General features: G+C 41.8%; 1 protein-coding gene across 2 annotated transcripts in view; it reads left to right on the top strand.

The window, feature by feature from the left end:
- LOC127655905 (ADAMTS-like protein 4) overlaps positions 1 to 25,472 on the top strand; it is a 102,629-nt gene that overhangs the window by 55,237 nt on the left and 21,920 nt on the right. For both annotated transcript variants that reach the window (XM_052143959.1, XM_052143958.1), the window contains exons 6-9: positions 10,982 to 11,121; positions 11,675 to 11,879; positions 20,011 to 20,198; positions 22,128 to 22,254. In XM_052143959.1, coding sequence (XP_051999919.1) covers positions 10,982 to 11,121; positions 11,675 to 11,879; positions 20,011 to 20,198; positions 22,128 to 22,254 — 660 coding nt within the window. The remainder of the gene's footprint in view (positions 1 to 10,981; positions 11,122 to 11,674; positions 11,880 to 20,010; positions 20,199 to 22,127; positions 22,255 to 25,472) is intronic.

The raw sequence follows: 25,472 nt of genomic DNA, 5'->3' as shown, positions 1-25,472 counted from the left end.
CTATAAATGGAAATGGTTTAGTACTGTGGCTGCTCTCCCTAAAGAGCACACCACAGAATGCTCAATGAGGTAAAAAAAATCTAGTGGCAGCTAAAGACTTGAAGGAATCAATGGAACTGGTTAACATCTCTGTTCACGAGTCTACTATATGGAAAACATTAAACAGGCATGGTGTACATGGGAGGACATCATGAAGAAAGCTGTTGCTTTCCAACAAAAACATTGTTGCATGCCTGTTTACCAACATTTGCCAAAAACCACCTTGATACTCCACAAGAAAACCAGCTAATTCCAAAGGATTCACATATGTTTCTTCCCACTGTAAATTAAAGTATAATTACAGACATGCTTGTATTCATTGATATAATTGTGAGTGTGATATTGCTTTTATACAATTGTTCTATAATAAGTTCATATCAAGTCACTTCCATATTTTGTCTACTTTTGCTCCACTGATGGAAATAGTATTACATGAACTGTAATTTGGTTTATTTATAATATGGATACAGTCAAATATCCCCAGTCCTCATTCACTATCATTTTATGGAAAAGAGCAGCCTGAATATTCATCAAATATGAGCTTTAAACAAGTTATAGGGGTTTGCAACAACATGAGTGTGAATCAATTATGAACTATATCTTTAAAATGGCTGGAAATTATCAGGCGAGTACATGCATGGAGACACTGTACTCCTGTTCTTCAAACTCTCAAAATTTTATTTAGTTTTTATAAAATATTTGCTCCTTTTGTTTTCCTCTCATTGGTCCAAATCCCTCTCTGTCTTCGTCTTCCGCTGCCAAAATACCTCCACCCTGCTCTGAGATTATTAGAGAGAGAGGGATGTGTTTTGCGAGGAGCGAGAACAGCGTGATAACAGTACAGCTGGGGACAGGGGGTGGGGACACACAGAGCAAGCTGTAAACAGAGCTTGGGGGAGTTGGGAAAGACAACACTTTTATATGGCCAGAGGCAGCGAGAGAGTTTCAGGGAGAGATGCAGACATAAAGATGGCAAAACAGCGGTGTTCATGAGACACAGATATCTGGGATATGTTCGGAATAACATACTAACATAATACTTTTACTGTTTATACAGTATATAAAATGGGGTCCAAACTACTAGTGAAAATACTTTTATTACTTTTATATTTTTATACTTGTTAACAGTTCAATCTTTGTTTAATCAGACCAAAGAATCTTGTTTCTCACAGTCTGAGAGTCCTTAAGGTGATTTTTTGTTTCTTGCACTAAGTCCGTCTGGCCACTCTACCAAAAAGCCCAGATCAGTGGATGGTTGCAATGATGGTTGTCCTCCTGCAAGTTTTTCCATCTCCACACATGATCTCTGGTGCTCAACCAGAGTGACGATTGGGTTCTTGGTCACCTCTCTTACCAAGGCCTTGTTCTCCCAATTGCTCAGTGTGGCCTGGTGGCCAGCTCTAGGAAGAGTCCTGTTGTTCCAAACTTTTTTCCATTTAAGAATTATGGAGGCCACAGTGCTCTTGAGAACCTTCAATACTGCCAAAACGTTTTTGTAGCCTTCCCCAGATCTGTGCATCAACAGATTCAGCTGTTCAGAAGAGATCGCATTGCAGATTTAATGGGGCAAACGAGGCAGTAGAACATAAATGAAAGTTGGTGTACAGATGTAACAACATTAAAGAAGATGTGCTGTCCTAATTTGGAAGTGCTCTTTGTTACCTGTAAGCCTTTCTACTCGCCACGGGAGTTTCCTTCGTTTATTCTGATGAGTGTTTATATCCCACCACGTGCGTGCATGAACGCAACACTTCAACTGCTAGCTGTTCAAATCATAGACATGGAACAGCAATACCTGGACTCAGTTATTATTATTCTTGGGGATTTTAACAAAGCAAACCTCTCACATGAACTGCCCAAATACAAACAGCACATTACATGCCCAACCAGAGACAGAAATATACTGGATCATAGCTACACAACAATAAAGGATGCATATCGCTCTGTCCCTAGAGCAGATTTGGGAGTCTCTGATCACTGTCTGATTCATCTTCTTTCAACCTATAGGCAGAAAATAAAATCGGCTAAACCTGTAGTAATAACTGTAAAGACAACAACTGGCTGATAACTTGAATGTGTTCAACTGTAGATACAAGGAATTTGTCTTGGTGACAGGAGCTTCCAGTGCACAACAATACAATACAGCAACAAGACAGAGATAAAAAATAAATAAATAAAAATAAATAAAGATTGAATAGAAAATAAATTATATATAGATATAATTTATATATTGTCTATTCTATATGTAATTTGTTTTCTATTCAATCTTTATTTACTTATGTATTTATTTTTATCTCTGTCTTGTTGCTGTATTGTATTGCTGTGCACTGGAAACTTTTGTCACCAAGACAAATTCCTTGAATGTGTAAGCATACCTGGTAATAAAACTGATTCTGATTCTTATATAGACAGGTGTTTGCCTTTTCAAATCATGTCCAATCAATTTATTTTGCCACCAATCCAGAGAAATGGGATGCACCTGAGCTAAATTTCAAGTATCATAGCAAAGGGTCTTAAAACGTATGTCGATCGAACGATCATATATACACTGATGAGCCAAAATATTATGACCAATCGCAGGTGATGCAAACAAGGCCATACGTCAAGGTATCTGGGAGCGTGCGTGAGTGAGGGTGAGCGGGGCGGTTGTTTTGGATGTTCACATTGGATGCATCTCTTCTTTGAGTAACAGCATTGCCTCTGCACAAAAAATAAAGTTTCCTTTCTGTCACTCACTCGACATTGTGTCGAATGAAGTGTCACAAGGGGTCTTCCTTGGGAGCCTCACGTACCTCTGAACTTGAGAAATGGCCAATGTGAAATTGGCAGACAGAATTTGCATGTCCCACCCCTGGACTTACGGGTGTAAAGGGAAGCGGGCGTGCGTCTGTCAGTCAGAGTTTTTCTTTGGAGCTGAGCGGTTGTGCAACAGCAGGCTGAGTTCACCACTGTTACACTTACCTCTATTGGCGAGAAGCACTGCTGTTGGATCTACGGCGTGTTTCCAGCTGGCGTTCTCTCTCTCTGCATGCTGTGCAGTCCACACCCTTGGGCGCTTCGACAGCGCTTTTCATTGCCTAAAAGAGTGTTCTCCTCCTAAAAGAGTGTTATTTTCTCTAAAAGAGTTAGAGTTTTCCACTCATAAAAGAGCAATACACAGCAGGCATTGAACGTCCTTTTTAGGACGTGTCATTTTCAAGATGCCCCTCCACCTCTATGTAGTTCCTGGATGCGGTCGATATCTCTACAAGATCGATGGCCACAGACACTGCCTCATGTGCCTGGGCAGCGATCACACTGAGGCGCCGTTTGTGGATGGTTCATGTACTCACTGCAAGAATATGACCATGGCAGCATTGCGGTCACCGCTCATCCAGCCGGTGCGCGCCGTTCTCATGGCACCCCGGCCCCAAAACTCTACAGTCCCGGCTCCCTGGATGCAGCTCTCTCACCTCCGGACCCGCAACTGCCCAGCCCCAGCAGGCCAATGCTGACAAGTTCCGAAGACGCCTCTCTTCCTCTGTCTCTAACCCACCCCCTGCTGGGTGCGTGGAGCAAGGTAAGTGCCTTGAGTCTTTTCTCAGCACCCAAGCCTTGGGACGCTCTTTTGCCTCTCGACACACTATTACCTGCCCCCCCCCCCATCGCGAAGGCCTGCCCAGTACGTCAATAGCGATCGTCCCATTAGTGCACCTCGTGCAGAGTTTGGACACGTGGCTTTCGCTGCCCAACCTATCGCTCTGGTTGGTCTGGACCATCCGATTCAGCTACGCGATTCAGTTCGCCTGGCTCCCGCCCCGTTTCGGTGGTATTCGCTCCACCTCTGTACATGAAAAACCAGTGCATTATAGGCAGAGATCACGACTCTGCTTCTCAAGGACGCAATAGAGCCCGTCCCTCCAGCCGAGATGAAGAAGGGTTTCTACAGCCCTTCATCGTACCCAAAAAAGTTGGCGGGTTGCAACCAATCTTGGACCTGCGAGTTCTCAACCGGGCTTTGCACAGACTCCCGTTCAAAATGCTCACGCAGAAACAGATTCTTACCTGTGTTCGACAGCTAGATTGGTTCGCGGTGGTAGACCTGAAGGACGCGTACTTCCATGTCTCCATCTTGCCTCGACACCGACCCTTCCTACGGTTCACTTTTGACGGCCAGGCGTATCAGTACGAGGTCCTCCTCTCCGTCCTGTCCCCTCGTGTCTTCACGAAGGTCGCAGAGGCAGCTCTTGCAAAGGGAAGTGGGCATCCGGGTACTCAACTACCTCGACGACTGGCTCATCTTGGCTCACTCTCGAGAGTTACTATGTGCTCACAGGGACTAGGTGCTCAGGCACCTCAGCCGTCTAGGGCTTCTGGTCAACTGGGAAAAGAGCAAGCTCGCCCTGGTTCAGAACATCTCTTTTCTCGGCATGGAGTTAGACTCAATCTCAATGACATCGCATCTCACCAACGACCACGCTCAGTCAGTGCTCAGATGCCTCGTTCTCTTCGAGCCCGGCACAGCGGTTCCACTAAAAAAATTCCAGAGGCTCCTGGGGCATATGGCATCCTCAGCTGCGGTCGCGCCGCTCGGGTTGATGCATATGAGACCGCTTCAACACTGGCTACAGACTTGAGTCCCGAGATGGGCATGGTGCCACGGCATATACCGTGTGACAATCACCCCCTCCTGCTGTCAGACTTTTAGAGTCCCCTTGCAGCAGGTGTCCAGACGTGTCGTGTTCAACACAGATGCCTCTCAACAGGGTTGGGGCACCATATGCAACAGGCACGCTGCCGCTGGCTCATGGGCAGGACCCACGCTGCGTTGGCACATCAACGGCCTAGAGTTGTTGGCTGTATCTCTTGCCCTGCGGAGGTTTCTCCCGCTAATTCGGGGCAATTACGTCTTGATCCATTCAGACAGCACCGCGACCGTGGCGTACATAAATCACAAAGGCGCCGTGCGCTCTTGTCATATGTCGCCCGCCATCTCCTCCTTTGGAGTCAGCCGCGACTCAGGTCGCTGAGCGTCACTCACATCCCTTGAAACCGCAACACAGTGGCGGACGCACTGTTAAGACAGGTTTCGGCCAGCAGAGAGCAGAGGCTCCAGCTCCAGGCGGCCCAGCTGATTTGGGACCGATTCGGCACGGCACAGATAGATCCCTTTGCCTCCCAGGACAACTCCCACTGCCCGCTCTGGTACTCCCGGACAGAAACTCTTCTCGAGACAGACGCGCTGGCACACAGCTGGCCCCGGGGGCTGCCCAAGTACGCATTTCCCCCAGTGAGCCTCCTTGCATTGGTGCTGTGCAAGATCAGGGAGGACGAGGAAGAGGTCATTTTTGTGGCTCCTTACTGGTGCACCCAGATCTGGTTCTTGGATCTTATGCTCCTCGCAACAGCACCTCCCTGGAAAATTCCCCTGAGGAAGGACCTTCTTTCTAAGGGACGGGGCACCCTCTGGTACTCGCGTCCAGACCTCTGGAACCTCCACGTCTGGCCCCTGGATGAGACGTGGAAGATCTAGTGGATCTACCACCTGCAGTCATAGACATGATCAACCAAGCCAGAGTCCCTCCACCAGGCAACTTTAAACCCTAAAGTGGTGCTTGTTCGTGAATTGGTGTTTTTCCCGAGCCGAAGACCCGCAGAGATGTGCAGTTCAGTCTGTGCTTCCATTCCTGGAGGGGAGGCTGTCCCCCTCCACCTTGAAGGTGTATGTAGCTTCTATTGCGGCCCATCACAGCGCAGTAGATGGCAAGTCCCTGGATAAGCATGACTTGATTATCAGGTTCCTTAAAGGCGCCCGGAGACTGAACCCTCCCCGGCCAAGCCTGTTCTCCTCCTAGGATCTCTCAGTGTTCCTCACGGGCCTTCAGAGATCCCCCTTCGAGCCGCTTGATTCAGTTGAGCTTAAGGCCCTCTCCCTGAAGACGGCCCTCCTGATCACGTTAACCTCCATCAAGAGGATTGGGGACCTGTAAGCATTCTCTGTCAGCGGAGTTCGGTCCGGCACATACTCGTATTATCCTGAGGCCGCGACCGGGCTACGTGCCCAAGGTTCCTACGACCCCCTTCAGGGACCAGGCCATGAACCTGCAAGCGCTGCCCCGGGAGGAGGCAGACCCAGCCCTTTCGTTGCTGTGTCCTGTACGTGTTTTGCGTATCTATTTGGACTGCACGCAGAGCTTTAGATGTTCTGAGCAGCTCTTTGTCTGCTTTGGCGGAAGGCAGAAAGGGAACGTCGTCTCCAAACAAAGGATAGCCCACTGGGTCGTTGATGCCATCTCACTGGCCTACCAGACCCAGGCCGTGCCCGTCCCCTTGTGGGTCTGAGCACACTCAAGAAGTGTGGCATCTTCATGGGCACTGGCCAACATCACCTCCCTAGCAAACATCAGCAGAGCAGCGGACTGGGCAACACCCAATACCTTCGCCAGATTTTACAATCTCAGGGTTGAGTCGGTCTCGTCCCTTGTTTTGTCAGGTCCAAGCCGGTAGAACTCGGTAACACGGCACAACTGACCCTGTTCCGCTTGCACACAGTGCCCTTCACCAAGTTGATCCAGTGCGCCTTCTCTCCCAGGTTAGCCACTAAGCGTCACTTCCTGGATATTCTCCTCCCTAGCCTTCTGGCCTGCGAATTCAGTGGAGCAATTTGCATCCAGACCCACTACGAGCCACAGGTGCTCTGTACTGGGGTTGGGCTCCACGGGCTTAGTTCCCTCCTTAGGCAAACTCCCCGCGATGTATTTTCCGTGGAATGGTTTAGAGCTCCCCTCCTCCTACCACTTACCACCATGCAGCTCCCACGTATGGCTTCACAACCCTCGTGGTGTATTTGCCACATGATACCTCCCCCTAGCTTGGGCCGGATGTGGCCTCCTCAGGATCTTTTCTCCCTGAAAGAATAGGACCGGGAAACATCGCCTTCCCCGACGCATTTCATAACGCTAAGATAGCCCCAGCCGCTTCATTCTCTATGAGAGAGACATAGAGAGAGAGAAAAGGCCATGGCTGCCGGGCTTGCTCCTATGGTAGTCAAGTAGCACCTGTTCCGCCTCAGGGGTGCCGGGAACCTAAGGTCTGTATGACATCTCTTTTCAGTGCATTGGGGAGGGTTACGTGCACAATTTCCACTAGCACGCAGCAGTCTGCTTGCACCTGTCCCAGCAGTTCACGTAACATGGGCTAGTGTTTGGCATTTTTTAATCAAATTCTGCTAATTTCACATTGGCCTTTTCTCAAGTTCAGAGGTACGTGAGGCTCCCAAGGAAGACCCCTTGTGTCACGTCATTCGACACAATGTCTTGTTTTCTCTAAACTCCTGATTATTTTAGGGTTGTACTGCACCCAGAGCGGTTGAGCTCAGAGTGAGCCACGCAACAAAAATAGGCTCAATGCCAAAACTATCCGCTCACTGCCGTGTCTAGGATGCTTCTGGGATGCATCACCTTGCGACTCACACTTGCAGTGTAAACGGTGTGATCTGTTAATATGGGCGCTGAAATGAAAACGCGCTGTTCACGCCCCACTCATGGAGGATGTGTGAACCCGGTGAAAGCAAACTATCAGTTCATTTATATATATAAATGCATAACTTTTATGTAAAATAATCCTACATTTTGAATTATTACTGTACACAGTATGTAGCTGCAGCCTTCTACTTGCTACTAATGTCCTAAGTCATGTTATTTTACATTTTTCATTAGTTGGCAGTAATCTGCCCTCAATACAGGACACATTAAAATTTTTTATTAATGTTTCAACTAGGTTATTAACATAGTACTGTTAAATAAATGTGCTACTTTGCATATGCAAATTAATGGTGAAATCAAAAGATTTATGTGTAAATAAGATCTAAAAACCTTAAAGGTTTAAAAAAAAATGACACCTACTGTTTAAAAAATGGCAGCAAACAGCAAAGTGGCCCTTCTTGTTCTAGTCTAAAAAAGGAAATTTTAATTCTTGTTCTAAAGTTAAACATTTACTTGCACATTTTCTTAGTTATTAATTTGTTTGACATATATTAGGTGAATGCAGTATTTGAAGTAAACTTAAAAATGTTCAGAGAGTTATATTTGTAATCAAAATGTGCAGAAGTAACAATTTAGTAAAAGTAAACATTTTGTAAAAAAATCCATGTTACCATGTCTGGTAACACGCGCATGTAAAGTGGCTAGAAATATAATTTTAGCTTAGTGTAAAACTGACAATTAACACAAGATTTATATCTATTTCTTCTGCTCCAAACTTACTTCAAACTTACTTCTCTGTCTGCCCGTATGAATGTAAAGCATCATAAGAAAGTGTTTCACCGCTGTTCAAATGCACTTTGGATCACATCATTTATTTGTATAAATGTTTTCCATCTGAAAGGACTAAATATTAAATGAAACAAATGACAATAAAATGCTAAGTAATCTCTTCGGTAATCAAAATACTTTTTGAATGTAACTGTATACTTATGACCAATTATTTAAATTGTAAGTGTAGTGGAATACAGTTACATATATTTTGTATTTTAAATATGTAATCCCATTACATGTATTCTGTTACTCCCCAACCCTGGCCATCTGTGTCAGCTATTAATGCTAACTCCACAAGTCATTCTTCTTTCTGTAAAGAGCACACAACCTTTAAGATTTGGTTTCTGCAAGAAGTCTGTGTACGATGAGGCATGCATAAAAGATTGGGGTGTTTTTGATCAGGCCTTTGATCAGTAAATCTGGACTCGTCTTTGTCTGCCCACTCTGTCGGATTTTACATCCAAAATGTCTGAAAACGTGTCTGTTTTGGTTTTTCAGATTTTAAGGTTGGCCAGGTTTCACACACCACCAGCTCGGTTATCAGCCAATCACAACACAGCTCAAGGTCAACAGAAGCTAATCAGGACATTAGTATGTTCTAGTGAGATGCCATATCCAGAAAAAAAATCACATTTTAAGGGGTCAATCTGTTGAATTATGGATCATGTTTTTTTTTTATCGAGTTTTCATCTAGATTGGACAGTTTTTTTTCTTATTTTGACATTTAACATTTGAATTGCTGTAAATAATTGTTTATTTTATGTTTATAAGAAATTCTCAGGATTGTCTTTATTTTCAGTTTCTGTTTAACAACAGAACATTTGCATTGCCAAAGCCATTTATTTTGTCTTACAGTGCCCCCAACATTTTTTGGGATGTAACCCACACTTAAAATCTAATGCAATGACATTAGTTCATTTTTAAGTATAGCACATGTGTCCGAATACTTTTGGAGCCACTGTATTTCACTTCTTTTGTTCACTGTCTTTCTCTGGCATTCCATGTCTTTCTTTTTGTCTTTCCATATATCCCTCTTTGCCTGAACAGATTCCTCTCTCATCCTGTGCTGTTCTATCTTTCTCTTGTCATCCCTCTGTCTTCCTGTCTCATGCACTCGTTCTCTCTCTGAGTTTGTTTAGAGATGGAGATAGTGGGGAAGTATATTTAGTCTGAATATACTCTACTGTCTGCACAGCAGAGAGAGAGAAATAGAGAAAAGAAAATTGAGAGAATATAATTCTCTTACTTTTGCCCTCATTTGAGATAACTTTTGTCTATCATTGTTATTACATGTTATGACTTTGCCCCCCCCCCCCCCACCCACCCCGGTTTGTCTTTTTGTCTGTCTATGACTGTCTCTGTCTCTCAACCATTGTCTCCAACATAATCTCTCAAAGATAACTATGACAGAATGGGAAAAGACGGAATGTGAGTGGGAATGTCCCCCTTTTGTTCATGTCAGCTGATTCCGATAGACAGAGAGAGACTCACGTATCCAGACCTTTGACAACACGGCATAAGGTCTAATCCACATTGTAGCTTTTTCTCCGGCCAAGAACCGCCCACCTAGACAAGAAGAGACCATCTGACTGACATGTAAATCGAGCAACCACTATTTGTTTATTGCAAATACTTTAAATACATTTGTGGTAGTCCATGATTGGTTGTACTGAAAACATATGTTAAACATTTCTCCTTGTGCACATTTTTCTGTACATGTTTAGGACACTGCTAGGATGTTCTTGGTGGTTGCTAAGGTGTTGCATGGCTGTTGTTAGGTGATTGCTGGGGCATTGCTATGTGAGTGTTTTTTGGTGTTTTTTAAGACACTACTGTATGATTGCTAAGGTTTTCTGAGTGGTTCTAAATGGGTACAAAGAGTTCATCCCCAAGTCTCTGATATTCTGTCACATTAAATATGGCTTCAGTCAGTGTAAGTTTAAGGGTTCTTGTTGTATTATCCACCAAGCAAAAGCTTGTCTAATAACTTAGTTATAGCTCACAAACAGCACAATTTGACTTGTCATTCATGTCCATATCATAAACAGTACAGTTTAACACTGAAGTATAATACTTAGGGTTCTAGGTTTGTTCAAATCAACTGAAGTCTGAACAATAGTATTAGTGATGCTTGCATTAGTTTTGCTGTGTGTGTGTGTGTGTGTGTGTGTGTGTGTGTGTGTGTGTGTGTGTGTGTGTGTGTGTGTGTGTGTGTGTGTGTCTGTGTGTGTGTTTGAGGTTTTGATGTTATTGATTGAATCAATAACATTGATTTAGGGGGGGTAGTATCTGCTGCATCTGGGGGTTTAACTAGTTTCACTTGAACAATACAGCTGAAAAATAAGCAGGTCTGAGAAACAGTTACTTTCATAAGGGCAGAAGATTTTATGTGTTATAATGTGTATGATAATTAAAGCTGCAATATTCTTTTAATCCGCTAAACTCCACTTAGTGTTGTTCAGTGTTTCTTGCACCAAAACATTGTCATAAACTGTATATAAATAATGTTTGAACCTCCTGAATTAAATGGTCTGGGTGGACTAGGGAGGCAGTTGTTTTCAATAAGCAATATAAATAAGAAATAAATGCGTCAGTATAATAAAAATAATGACAAATACATTCTTCACATTCTTATCTTTCTCTTGTAGTGGGTTTGGAGCAGCAATGTGAGTTGACCTGCCGGCCCGTTGGGTATCGTTTCTACGTCCGACAGGCGGAGAGGGTACAAGATGGAACTCCGTGCACAAATAACACACCCAATGATGTGTGTGTGGGAGGACGCTGTCTGGTGAGAAAGCACACTCCTCTAACACAGTCATAACAAATAAAAAAGGACTGCTATCAACTTAAAAATCTAAATCTGCAGAATTTCAGAGCTCGAATTTTTAGGACAGCTACACTGCCAAAATGCAGCTCTGTAGATCGAGAATCTATGCATGTATTTTAGCCCCCAAAAGTAGTTGTACCGGTATTTTTAAGCAAAACATTTGACTAAAAGATGGAAAAGATGGTTTAAATGGATAATACTGTTTAAAATGAAGACCAAAAGTAAATAATCAATAGTCCATAGTTCATGTGCTGACCTACACCTGTGGTTACTCTGCTAAGACACCTGTGTGATCTTGAGGGGAATTGAATGACTTCATATAGCCACTAAAATCACTGGCTCAGATGAGCCAAATGGCTCAGAAAAGTAAAGTTAGTTCTGATAAAAGCTCTAACAGCATTTCTTTGCATATGCCACTTGGTTTGATGTTTTGTTTTCTAATGCAATGACATTGCTAATGTATTAAGTTTATTATACTTAAATATTTTAATTACACTCCATTTCTCTCTCTCAGAGTGAGGGTTGTGATGGCGTGTTGGGCTCGGGGTTGGTTCGGGATCGCTGTGGAGTGTGTGGAGGTGGAGACGGCACCTGCGAGCGGATCACCGGACATTTCCTAAACACAAGTGTTCCTCTAGGTTACCACAAAATCCTTGACATCCCACCCGGAGCCACGGCTATCAACATCACAGAGAGAAGAGCCAGTCCAAATTACCTGGGTACTTACTCTGTGTGTGTGCACTTGTGTTATGGGGATCACAATAAAATCCCCACAATTATAGTAAACCGTGAATAATGGACATAGTGGGAAAGGAACAAAATTATGTCTTATTTCACATGTAATAAGAAGAGCTCACCTAAAAATAAATATGTGACCTGCTCCATCAAACTACAAATTAAGACTAAAACCCAAAACAGTCAAAAATCAAAATTTTTACCCAAAATTTTACATTTTCCAAAAACAACCCATTGTGACTTCTGACTCCTTTTGATGGGGCATGTAACATATTCTGTTATCATTTACTTGTCCTCATGTCATTTGAATCCCATATGAATATCTATCTTCTGTTAAACCCAAATGGATTTGTGGCAGGACGGAGGGAGGGGCCGGGTGTGTGTAATCACAACTCAGCCCCACCCTCAGCCTAATTAGGCTGATGAAGCCCGAGAGGGATAAAGGTGACCGGAGATGGCAGTACGACAGAGAGAGAGAGTTACGGGCAGCTGCCCGACACCTGTGTGTGTTTGTCCTTTTGGTTCAGTTCTTTATTAAAATATTAGTTATATCATCAAGCAAGTTCTCGCCGCCTCCTTTCCATTGAACTGTGTTACTCTGGTCGCCTTTATACCTCTCGGGCTTCATCAGCCTAATTAGGGGCCAGGTGTGCAGAATCACAACCCGGCCCCACCCTCCGCCCTGCCGCAGGATTGATTTTACAAAACGTCCTACAATAGCTGCTCTTATCCATATAATGAAAGTGAATGAGGACTGAGGCTGTCAAGCTCCAAAAAAGCACCATAAATGTATCATAAAAGTGGCCGATACAACTCATGAACTATATCTAAGTTTTCTGAAGGCACACCATAGCTTTATGTGATGAACAGAATGAAATGTAAATTGTAACTCACTGAAAATCTTGCTCTACACTGTAGCTCTCAAATGTTTTTCGTGTTCACATACAGTCAAGTTTGGCAAATCAAGACGCATTGCATCTAGTTAACGTCAGTGACATCAAACGTCAGTGGTTCTTGTGTGTCTTGTGATTTATTGTCATTGATGTAAAATCTGCCGTGATGCATCTATGTACACGAAAAACAATTTGATTTGAGAACTACTGTGTAGGGCATGATTTCCAGTGAATAATGACTTTAACAACAAAATTTTGGTCTCTCCTCACACAAAATCATCATATTGCTTTAGAAGACTTGGAAAATGACGCACAAATTGTCTGGACTACTTTTATGATACTTTATTGCTTTTTTGGAGCTTGACAGCCCATTGTGAAAATTCTTCAAAATATCTCTGTCTTCAACAGAAGAAAGAAAGTCAGATGTATTTTGAGTCAGTAATGCCAGGATTTTCATTTCAGTATTTGTTTACAATCCCAGAGGGTGTCTGTCAGGAGTAGGTTTAGTTTGTTGTAATTATAATGAGAACAATAGAAGTTCATTGGAAGCTCATACAATGATGGTAAACAAGACGTCTGTGAGTGTGCATGTCTGTCTGACCACATATATGCACACCGTCTTGTGAAAACCACAGATCTGGGTTTGTTCCTAACCACAGGGGTTAGATTAGCATGAAACTCCAGCTTACAGAGACCAAAGCAAAGCACTGAGTACCTGCCAAACATACAACTTATAAACAACAGCAATCAGCAGCAGAAAATCATGTTTCAAATGAATCACAGCTGCTGTGGGCCACTCTTGCAGATTCTAGAGCATGAAGGTCTCTATTCAGAAGGTCGTTTCACCAAATGATCCTTTACAGATTGTGTATTTGGGGCATGATTCAAGAATGTACATGCTCACTGCTGTCCTTATGTGCGTGGGGTTTGGGTTTAGTGTATTAGGTAATACGGGGCATGTTCTCTTAAGCGAATATGACCCTGAGTCAGAGTCATGGACATGTCTGTGTTTGTTTCGCTGTATGCACAGGTCTATTCCTGAGTGTGTGATTGTGACTTGCTGGCAGACTGATGTAGTAGATGAAACACATACAGGGTTACATGAACAATACATTTTTTTTGCTCTGGCTTTTTCTGTTCTCTCCTGCGCTCACGTTGACTCCCAGTGATTCTTTCAGCCCCAATTGCATTGCTTAGGAGTTGCTATTTCATACATAAGGAGACTTAATGGAGTCAGTTATGCTTAATTTAGCCTCAACTTTCTCAAAATCCCTCATAAATAGATGCGACAATAGTTGATATATAGATTAAATTCATGTGGATAGCATAGCTTGGATAATTTGGGTTTGGACATACTTTTATGATTGCAGACTTTGATATCTCAGCAAATCTCAGCACGGTTTCACTCTGAAAAATGATTTTCTTAGAGTTGTTTTCCAGTAAAAATACCTAAACATTCTTAAAACAAGATATATTTACTTGAGAAGCAAAGTGACTAGATATTTTGGCTTGTTTTCAGAGAAACCTAACAAAATTTAGGCTTATACCAAGAAAAAAGAAAAAACTTGATTCAAAGGGAAAACAAATGTATTTTTCATACCCCATTGGCAAATAGTTTTTTCTTGTTTTAAGCATAAACCCCACCAAATTTTGTTAGATTTCTCAAGACTTTTGTCTCTGCAGTACAAAAATGAGCACTTCCCAATCAGTGGGCGTTTTCAAACCAGGATGAGTGTTTTTCAACACACGATTTTCCTACTACGTTGAGATTCCCTGCTTTCATTGGATATTTGAGCAATGCCCATCCTGGTTTGGAAATGCACACTCATCACTACATTGAGATCCCCTACTTTCATTGGATAGGTGAAAAACACCCATGCCGGTTTGAAAACACCCACAGATTGGGAAACGGCCATTATTGTTCTGCAGAGACTTATACCTCAATTTCTCAGAAAACAAGACTTAATATCTTATGTCATTCTGCTTCTCAAGTACTTTTTTCTTGTTTTAAGGATGTTTAGATATTTTTACTGGAAAATAAGTAAGATATTTTTTTTGTAGTTTTGAAACTAGTGTAGTGATAGACCAATATATTGGCCAGGCAGATTTATTGGCCAATATTTGTCAGTTTTGATAGTATCACATTGATCAATAGTTCTCGTGTTCTGTTTTAAAAATATTTATGAATTTTGATTAAAATATATTTCGTCTATATCAAATTTACAATTATTAAATTGTATTTTAAACACACGAATTTAGATATAGCAACTGTGGTGAAACAACCTGCCCTCTCTCAAGTTATCGTCACCCCGCTTCTTCTGAGGGCCGTCCTTCACCCAGGCTCACAAAGAGAGTGGGCAGGAGAGAGGATAGGCACAATTTAATGAGTCTCGTTTGGTAGCAGATAATGAGGTGCACCTGATGTGTATAGAGCCTCATCACTGTTGCCATTAAAACATAGATGCACCTCTGCTGGATGGATAGGGTTATATGAGCCAACAGACCCTCTCCCCGGAACCCTGGTGTGGGTTAGATATGTTGCTAGGGAGAAGAGCATCTCAGCCAATGGACCAGGAAGCCGGGCCACCATTAACCTCAAGCACCACGGCCCAGGAAGTTTGGCCCTACTAGGGAGTTAGGCCCTACTGGGGACACATCCAAATGTTCCAAATGTTTGTTCCAGTAACCTGACATCGACCCAATCATGCCGTGTTAATGACAAGTGGCATATCCAATAAGACATTTTTGCATCGGTTAAAATGTGTTTACCTTCTTCTGTGGCATGACCAATAGAACATTGTGTCAGCCACTGGTTCTTGTCCCGTGTTGAAACCAGGAAGCACTCACGTTCACATAATCAGTGATGAGCGTGATTTCGAGGTTCTATTTTGCTTCTAAGATTACATTTTTACTCCACTGATGGCTAGGCTTGAGGTTTGGGGGTTAATAAAATGTACATTATTGTTAATTGTATTACATGATTTACAACATAAAACAACTCGCTTTACAACTCACATTACACCTTGAAAGTGGAGCTCGCATGTGCCCATACAGTTAATTAAAAAACTGAGTTTAGCTGAAGAAAAGTCAGCCTTCTGTTTACAAGTTCACTGCGAGAAAAAAAATTATGCATGGGGATTACTTGGGTCTTTTTCTCAGGAGAACAGTCTGAGAAGCAGAACACTTCAGCTAAATTCTCCATTTGCTCTCCATTTAATCTCACAGCAACTTTAGGAGATGAAATTGAGATATTAAAGAGATCTCATTTATTCTTTTCTTTCTTATAGGTGGGTCTATGGGTCCCATACAGAAGCCGTTATGTATTTTGCTCCGTAATTTTAGTTACCTGATACCCTTGCTTCATTCCTGCCTTTTCATTTTTATTTCTTTGACACATTACCCATACACTCCTCATAGAAGAACTCATAAGTGCATTTGATGTGTGATAATGGCAGGAAACTCATAAACACCAGCATCTTCAGAAGCTCACAGACCGAATTCATATGTGTAATTACAGATGGCTAAAAACAGCCTTGACGGTGGAGCAGCTTACTAAACTAATACTGATTATCAGTCTTCTGAATCTTGAAGGAATAGTTAACCCTTTTGTCATTCCAGACTTTAATGGTAATCTTTCTTCCGTAAAACACAAAGGACAAGACATCACCACAAAAATTGTCCATTTGACTTGTGCTCTATATTCCCAAGTCTGACTAAGACCTCTGAAGCCAAACAATATCTCTGTGTGAGGAACAAACCAAATAAAAAAATATCTAAAAATCTTGGCATCTGGCATAGCATCCAAATCTCATTTGTGCCTTCAAAGCCCAGTTGAGTATATTCAAATTTGGCACATTGTTACAGCCACGTGGCACGTAAAAGCCATAGGATTTTGTGTCATTAGCTGCATTTCCACCATCGGGTCAGTGTGAGCCAGGGCTATCAACTGGTCAACCTGGTAGCCTCAGACCTTGAGCCGTGAGGCCAAAATCAGTCTGCATTCTCACCACTGGGCCAATAGCCCCATTAAACTCACCCTTAATATGCCTCACTAGTGGCAACTTCACAACTTGCCATCTCACAAGCAAGAGGGAAGCTCAGGTTAAGCTATCAGACTCTGTAGACTTGCTTGCCCTAGAAATGAACATGGTGGGGTCTGAAGCTGCCATTTGGTTGCTTATTTTATTCTTTGCTTGGTGGAAAGCAAGAGCTGACACAGTGAAATTCTACCTTTGACATTGACCCTGCCTTAATACCCAGTTGGCCTTTTTTTGCCCAAGGTTAATCGGCGGGTCAAAGACACTTGGCTGTTGGCCCAGAGGAAGCCCCAAGGAGGCACATTGAAGCCCCGTAGTTGACAGTGGAAATGCAAATGGCCCTGGCACTAGGGATGGGAATCGTTAGGAATTTAACAATTCCAATTCCTCTTAATGATTCTGGGTCTTTAATGGTAATGATTCCAGTAGTTATTTTAGTACTTTTGAGGAATCATTTTTTATTGAATTTTTCTTATATAGTTCTCGTTGAATTTACTGTCCTCTGCTGTCTGTTGACAAATGATGAGATCCTTTAAGATTACTACAGAGAAGATCAGAAATACATTTAATTCAATCCAATACAATAATTGACCCTAACTAGGCTATATCTGGACTGTATCTAAACGAACAAGAAATGTAATTGCATATTTTATTCATTATTATTATTTCTTTATATACAATTCCTTGTATTACTAAACTTGTGTATCTTTAATTAAACATCGTCATATGAACAACCAGTCAGTAACTGCTTGATTAAAGTTTCACAGGTTTAAAGTCACATGACATTATAGTAACAGTTCCAGAGACAGTTTAGACTGTTATCTGTTTTCTAATATTGTACTTCAAACTTGTAAGACTTACACAGTTCTTATTTCATTTAGAGTTGGACATCAGTGTAAGATTAATACTATACCAGACTAGACCGGAAGAGCTGTATGTTTCGTACTTTAGATTCCAAAGAACCGGCTCATCTAAATCGTTCTTTTGGGAATCAGACCGTACCGGAAGTGCTGTCTGTTCCCTTTCAAAAAGCTACACTTATGATGCTGCGCTGAATTAGCTGAATATTCACAGCTGTGAATATGTGTGCAACAAGTCAATGAAAATTTACCTCAATTTATAGCTTCTGCCGGTGACATCATTGGATGCACCTGTAGCAAGGCTATAAATAGATGCGTCACAGGTGCATCGTCAGATCTTTTGTCTTCAGATCACTCTGTGTGTGTGTGCTTCATGAGCCTGTCAGAAACTTTGTACTTTCCTCTGTTAGGAGTTAGAATTGTTAGGCAGTGCGCAGAAACCTTTCTCTTTCTCTTTTTAAAAAAAAAAAAAAAAAGAAGGAAAAGAATGACTGATAAACAAAGTAAGCAGTGTGTGTTCTCATGTTTACGCTCTATGGCTGAAACGTACACACACCAGTTTTGCTTTGTGTGTTTGGGGAAGAGCATGCTGCTCTTGCATTGCGGCAGGGTGGGTGCAGGCATTGCGATCTATTTACAGTCAAAATGCTTCACACTCGTCTCGCTTACTTCCAAGAGCCAGCGCCCACACTTTCATCGTGGGTCTCTCGCATAGATCTGGCTGAGGAGCGAGAGACAGGTCCGTCCCTATTGCTCACTCTCTCTCCCCAGATCCAGCTGATCCTTCTCGTAAGCCTGAAACGCACCTCGGCGCCTCTTCGGTTCATGAGGGGGACGCTGAACCTCTGTACATTCTACGCACAATAATAAAGTGGCTGAGGAATTACTCAAGGTGGTTACTCGGGCTGTGGCCAGACTATAGTTAACTGGCCACGCGAACAAGAGACCCCCCAAACACTCCAAACTAGAAGACAGATTTCGGTCTGGTGGCCAAAAATAAATAAAAAATAAATAAAAAAAGGGAAGGGAAGGGAATGCTATATCAGACTCTTCCTTTCTTCTATGACCTCCATAACGAGCGTTCTCATTCATGGAGGAATCCTTATACTTCCCGTGTCTTCATGCCCTCGACGTTGACATATTCGACTATCGTGGGTGCTGAGGCTCGGGGGTATTCGGTGATGCCGCTGGTAGAGGAGACACTTGCGGGTAATCTCTTCCCTGGCTCGGCATCATCGTTAAAGAAACCCACTCTTCCCACAAAGCTGTGCAGGACCACCTCCACGCTTGTGGGGAAGGCTTATCAGGCAGCAGGTCAGGTTGGTGCTGCCCTCCACACTATGGCAGTGTTACAGGCGTACTGGGCTAATCTGTTGTGCGGGCACCACGGTCGATGATGAGGCTTTCGCTGAGCTTCGTCGAGCCAGGGATCTGTCTCCCTGCACAACCAAGCAGACGGACCGTGCCATTGGCCGGTCTATGTCTGCTTTAGTCAGCACGGAGAGACACTTATGGCTTAACCTATCGGGCATCAGAGACAAGGACAAAAATGTCCTTCTCGATGCCCCAGTTTCACCTTCTGGCTTATTTGGTGATGCTAGGAATATAGTTATCACCAGGTTCCAGGAGGCAAAAAGTCACGAGGAAGCCTTCGGCAATTCCTTCCTCGCCACACTCAGGGGGAGGGGCTGTCGGCCATGCAGCCCCGCCCCGGTCCTTCTAGATGGGAGGTTCAAAAACAAAGCGTGGCGAATCGTGCTCCCCCTCGTCGCCCTCAGCAGCCCCCAAAGCAAGACCTCAGGGCAGTTATTTCTAAAAAGAAAAAAAAAAACCCAGACGGTTTTGCACCCAGCTTTGTGGGGGTAGCCCCCCTTGGGACATGTCACGTGAAACATCCACCTGTACCCTCCCGATACCCCCACGAATTCAGCATCTCGTTCCGCTTTTATTAGGGAACAAGGGTTACAGTCAAGTATCCCGAGACGTTTCGCGCTGTAAATTCAACAGAGCCATCTTATAAGAGTCATTTGTTTGCATGTTTGATGCTTTTGACCCAGTAGAGGGCAGAGCTGCTGCAAAAATGGGCTGCTGTAAACACTGTCATAATTTCGAGTATCAGGTCACTATATGTTTACACTGTATTGAAAATAGCAGGATGAACATTCTGCAAAATATAAAATTTTGTGTTCATCGAACAAGGAAGTTATTTGGATTTTAAATTACATTAGAGCTAGACTATTCATGTCTTCTATAGTTGTACGTTTATCTTGATATGATATCTGGTCTTGTTTATGTTATGCTGTGTTTGCTGTTATGTCTCTGCAGCCCTGCGCAGTGGAACAGGTCAGTCTGTGGTGAATGGACGTTGGGCAGTCGATCCGCCGGGAGAGTATCATGCAGGAGGGACCACTTTCTTGTACAGCCGCCCCAAAGCAGGGCCTCACGAGCAGGGAGATGAGAGAGGAGAGTCCCTCACTGCACCTGGACCCACAACCACCCAGCTGCAGCTATATGTAATCACACACACATGCACATATAATGTATTACAGTGATGTGGAAAAATGTAGACAGATTTGACTTATATCTGTGATGGAGCACAAACTCTCGAGAGAAACAGAGGGGGGTTTTGCCGGAGAAATGAGGTAACAGTCTGCTTTTACGCCATTAGTATGGTTATCTTTGTTGTTTTTATCCCCTTTTTCCCCAATTTGGAATTCCCAATGCGCTCTAAGTCCTCGTGGTAGCATAGTGACTCACCTCAATCCGGGTGGCGGAGGATGAATCTCAGTTGCCTCCACGTCTGATACCATCAATCTGCACATTTTATCATGTGGCTTGTTGAGCATGTTAACGCAGAGACGTATTGCGTGTGGCTACACATTATAGCAACCATGAGGAGGTTACCCTATGTGACTGTATCCTCCCTAGCAACTGGGCCAATTTGGTTGCTTAGGAGACCTGGCTGGAGTCACTCAGCACACCCTGGATTCAAACTCTTGACTCCAGGGGTGGTAGTCAGTGTCAATACTCACTAAGCTACCCAGGACCCCTTAATATTATGGTTATTAATGAGATTATAGATTGATTCTTTTGAACTCTCGTGAGAAACATTATTCCCTTGAGTTTCTTGACAGTTTGAACTACATCAGTACATGGTGGTTATTCAATCATAATTGAGGTCTTTAGCAAATTGATGTTTTAAAGGTACAGTAGCATAAACAGCCTATTTACAATTATGAGCCAACATTATGACCACCTGCCTAATATTCTGTGGTATCTGGCACCAAGATATTAGCAGCAGATCCTTCAAGTCCTGTAAGCTGCGAGGTGGAGCCGCTGTGGATTGGAATTTTTGAGCACATCCCACAGATGCTCAATCGTTTGAGATCTGGGGAATTTGGAAGCCAGGGCAACACCTTGAACTCTTCATTATGTTCCTCAAACCATTCCCGAACAATGTGTGCAGTGTGGCAGGTTGTATTATCCTGTTGAAAGAGGCCACTGCTATCAGGGAATACAATTGCCATGAAGGGATGTACCTGGTCTACAACGATGTTTAGGTAGGTGGCACATGTAAAATTGATGTCCACATTAATGGTGGACACCAATTTGGGTTTCCCAGCAGAACATTGCCCAGAGCATCACACTCCCATCCACGTGATGTAAAAGAAAACGGGACTCGTCGGACCAGGCGACCTTCTTCCACTCCAAGGTCCAGTTATGATGTTTGCATGCCCATTGTAGGTGCTTTCGATGGTGGACACGGGTCATCATGGGCACTCTGACCAGTCTGCGGCTACACAGCCCCATACGCAGTAGGGTGCGATGCACTGTGTGTTGTGACACATTCCTATCGTAACCATCATTCAAATTTTCTGTGACTTGTGTACACAGTAGACCTTCTGTTGGTTTGGACCAGACGGGATAGCCTTTGTTGCCCTTGTGCATCGATGAGCCATGGGCACCAAACACCCTGTCGCCGGTTTGTGGTTTGTACATCCTCGGACCACTGTCAGTACGTACTCACCACTACTGACCAGGAGCACCCCATAAGCCTTGCTGTTTCAGAGATCTTATAAAAATTAAGCCCTTGTGGTCATAATGTTTTGCCTCACCAGTGAAATTTTAAGAGAACGAGAGAGGATTAAAAATGACCATGTCAAAATAAATTATAATACTTTTGGTGGAAGAAATATTGACTGATATTAAAGGTGGAATATGGGTGGAAATGAAATGCTAGTATCAAATATGGCACTTTAATATAAGACTAACAGCTGTTCAGTATTAAACCATGAAAATTGCATGTACACAATTGTTCTTTAAGTTTAAGTGCTGTGACTCACTGATATATGGCTAATAATAAATGGAATGTGTCATGGAGTGCAACTTTACCATGTGGTCGGGTTTATTAACCTGTTTTCACTCTCTCTTTCTCGTTGTAGATTATTTTCCACAGGCAGAATCCAGGCATAGACTATGAATATTACATCCCAGTGGAGAAAAAGAGAGACGGAGTGAGAGCGATCCAGAGAGAGAGGGAGAAGGAGCGGGCGGCACTCAGAGAAATCAGTGAGTTATTCTACATTCTTCCCCTCACACATCATCTTTCTGTCTCTCTCTGTCTCTGGCTACATTCACATATCAGCAGAATGGCTGTCAGTCCTGTTTTAGAATACAGTTCTGTTAAAAACAAGTGTGACAACATTATACAACCCCAATTCTGAAAAAGTTGGATGAGTGAGTGATTGATTTGTAAATTATAATCAAACTTTGCTATATTGAAAGCTCTACAGCTACACATTATATGTTTTAACCTATGAATTAAAAAAAAAATAAAAAATTTCTAATGCACTAATTTTAAATCAGATGGTGGTCCAATAATTAGTACCTCTGTTTTGTCAGAATTGAGTAGAAGGAAAATTCTGGCCATCCAATCTTTTATTTTATTAATACACTCTGATAATTTGGAGAATTATGAAATCTCATCAGGTTTTGAAGAAATATAAAGTTGGGTATCTTCGGCATAACAGTGAAAACTTTTCCACGATTCCTGATCATATCTCCCAACGGAAGCATATACAGCATAAACTGATCCCTGTGGCACTCCATATTTTACATTTGTTTGGTTTGAAAATTCCTCATTTATACTAAATATACTAAAGTTATACCAAGGCCATGTTCATGATATCCATTACAGATGAATGATGTTTTTTTAGACCGTGACGTCTGAGGGATCAGAGATCATGCGCATTCAGAAGTTTTCGTCTTCCCCTTTAAGCACTGAGATTTGACCAGATTCCTTGAATCTTTTAACTACATTGTGCACTGTAGAGGGTGAAATGGACAAAATCCTTCCAATTTGTCTTTGGGGAACATTGTTCTCAAAGTGCTGGATTATTTGCTGAAGTCAAGTCTTGAATGATCCTTGCTCTTGAAGGACTAGGCTGTTTTTGGAGGCTCTTTATACAGTATACAGTACAATGACACAAGTGCCTCACCTGTTTAACATCTCCTGTTTCACATCGCCTTGTTATTTCAACTCGTCAAATTATTAGTCTTAAAGTGCCCCTTTTTTGGAGCGTATTGCCAGCTTCTGATTTGAAATGATTGTTCATAAACTAAACTATGAAATCCACAAGGTAAAACATCATATATGTGGTTGTAGTGCTTTCAATATAGCAAAGGGTGAATATAATTTACAAATGACTCCTTTTTGTTTTCTGGATTCAGGTGATTTGTATTTTGGAACTACACTTGACAACTAGTTTTCTGTCATGTAATTTACATGCGTATGGCATGAAGCGTGTACATTGTGAGTTACCAATTGCTGTCAGTAAACATTAGGGCTGTCAAACTCTCTCAGGTTATGAAAAATTTAAGAAAATAAGAGTATTATGTGATCAAAGAGTGAGAAACTCATTTTTGACGAATACCCAAGAGGATGAATGCAGTGTGAGTTTCCTGAAATAGTACAAATAAAAACAAAAAGAAACACATTTCAAAGTCTTTTTACAGTGTTTAATATTGTTATCTGCCAAGGCAACAGGGCAAAAGGTTACACTGTGCAATGTGTTTCCACATGAAGCTTAGCAAGAGTTACATACTACAAAAAGTCGGAGGTTACAATTGCACAATAGTTATAAAAATGATCTAATTTGCTAAATGTCCATTCCTGGTATCAGCTAAATTACAAGTATTGAAAATGCAAATTTTTGATATCTGTAAATGTATTTCAACATGTTACAGTAGATTTGGTATTTCAGATATCTTTAAATGGATTGCAGATATCAACAAATTGGATAGTAATTAAATATATCTTAAAAGGTTTTTTTGCTAATTACAATCACATTACAGATATCTGAAATTAACATGGCCATTAGTGAAAACCAAATTATAGATTTCATAAATTAGCATTTTACAAGGAATGGATATTTGCACTAGTCACAATGTAATTATTGATATCAAAAATTATAATTTTACTAGTAAGAAGTGCACTCACTGCTGATATGTGAAACTGGAATTTAAACATATAAGAAATTAATTAGAGACATCTGTAATTGTGACCATTGTGAAATTCTAATAGTGAAAATGCAGTTACAGATGTCACAAATTAAATGTATTACTAGTTGAAATTTCACTTTTGAAACTGTATCAAGAATTTGTATTTCGAGAATTAAGATTTTAACTAGTAAAAATGTTATTGTTGATATCTATCGTTAATATCCTACACATGCTTAAATGTCAAAACGGCTTGTGATAGTATGACTGATCATTGTGAAATTCGACTAGTGAAAATGCAATTACAAATCTCAAGAGTTATGTTTTTTAACTAGTTGGAATTCTATTTTCTATTTTTTTTTTTACTGGGATTTCTGCAAGTGATGATCAACAATTAATGTTTTTACTAGTGCAAACCTAATGCTAGTAGTAATTTAATTTCTGATATCAAGAATTAACTTTTTTCTAGTGAAAATTGAATAGTTGATATCTATTATTCATATCCTTCACATGATTGAATGTTAATTCGGCTTGCCATACACCTAGACATTTTTACTTTAAGCCCCAAAAGAATTATCAAAATGACTTGGAACTCTGAAATTTAAAAACATTTCTTTATACTGGAAGTATATTAAATTAATTGCATTGTGTGAAATTTATTTTTGAACAACTTAATATGTTTGAACAATAAATGAGTGGCATGTTGTGACCCATGTACAGGACAATTTCAGATTCACGCCTGTTAATTATCATGGTTGTTAATCCCAAACAGCCTTTTTTTCATCTCAGTTACAAATGATCACTCTTCAATTTCTCTCTCATTTTGAATGTATTGTGTATATGTGTGTGTGTGTGCGCTTTAGATATGCTTCAATCAAGCTCTCTTCGCATATTACCCTTAAAACTTATTGGCCATTACTGCAGCCTTTTAAGCATAATAATGGAAAATTGGCCCCTGATTGTGTGTGCGTGTGTGTGTAGTGGGTAACAGAGGATGATGATAAACAGAGGTTTTTCAAGAATGGGGTCAGAGTGAGAGAGTGTGTGTGTGTGATGATGCAAAACACATAAATAAGATAATAAGCTCTGTTCCAAACACCTACACTACCAGTCAAAAGTCTGGGCACACCCACTCATTCTTTATTATTAATATTTTCCACATTTTAGAATATTAGTAAAGTCAACAAAACTATTAAATAGTATAAATGGGAAGAATGGGAAGTTATGAAGTTACAGCTCACTAGGTTTTGGAACAGAACTTTATTGACTCATTGGGTTTCTCTCTGTTT

This window comes from Xyrauchen texanus, chromosome 15, assembly GCF_025860055.1.
Source record: "Xyrauchen texanus isolate HMW12.3.18 chromosome 15, RBS_HiC_50CHRs, whole genome shotgun sequence".
Lineage (NCBI taxonomy): Eukaryota > Metazoa > Chordata > Actinopteri > Cypriniformes > Catostomidae > Xyrauchen > Xyrauchen texanus.
Note: the sequence above shows the minus strand (reverse complement) of the source record. Positions and strands in the feature narration are given on the sequence as shown.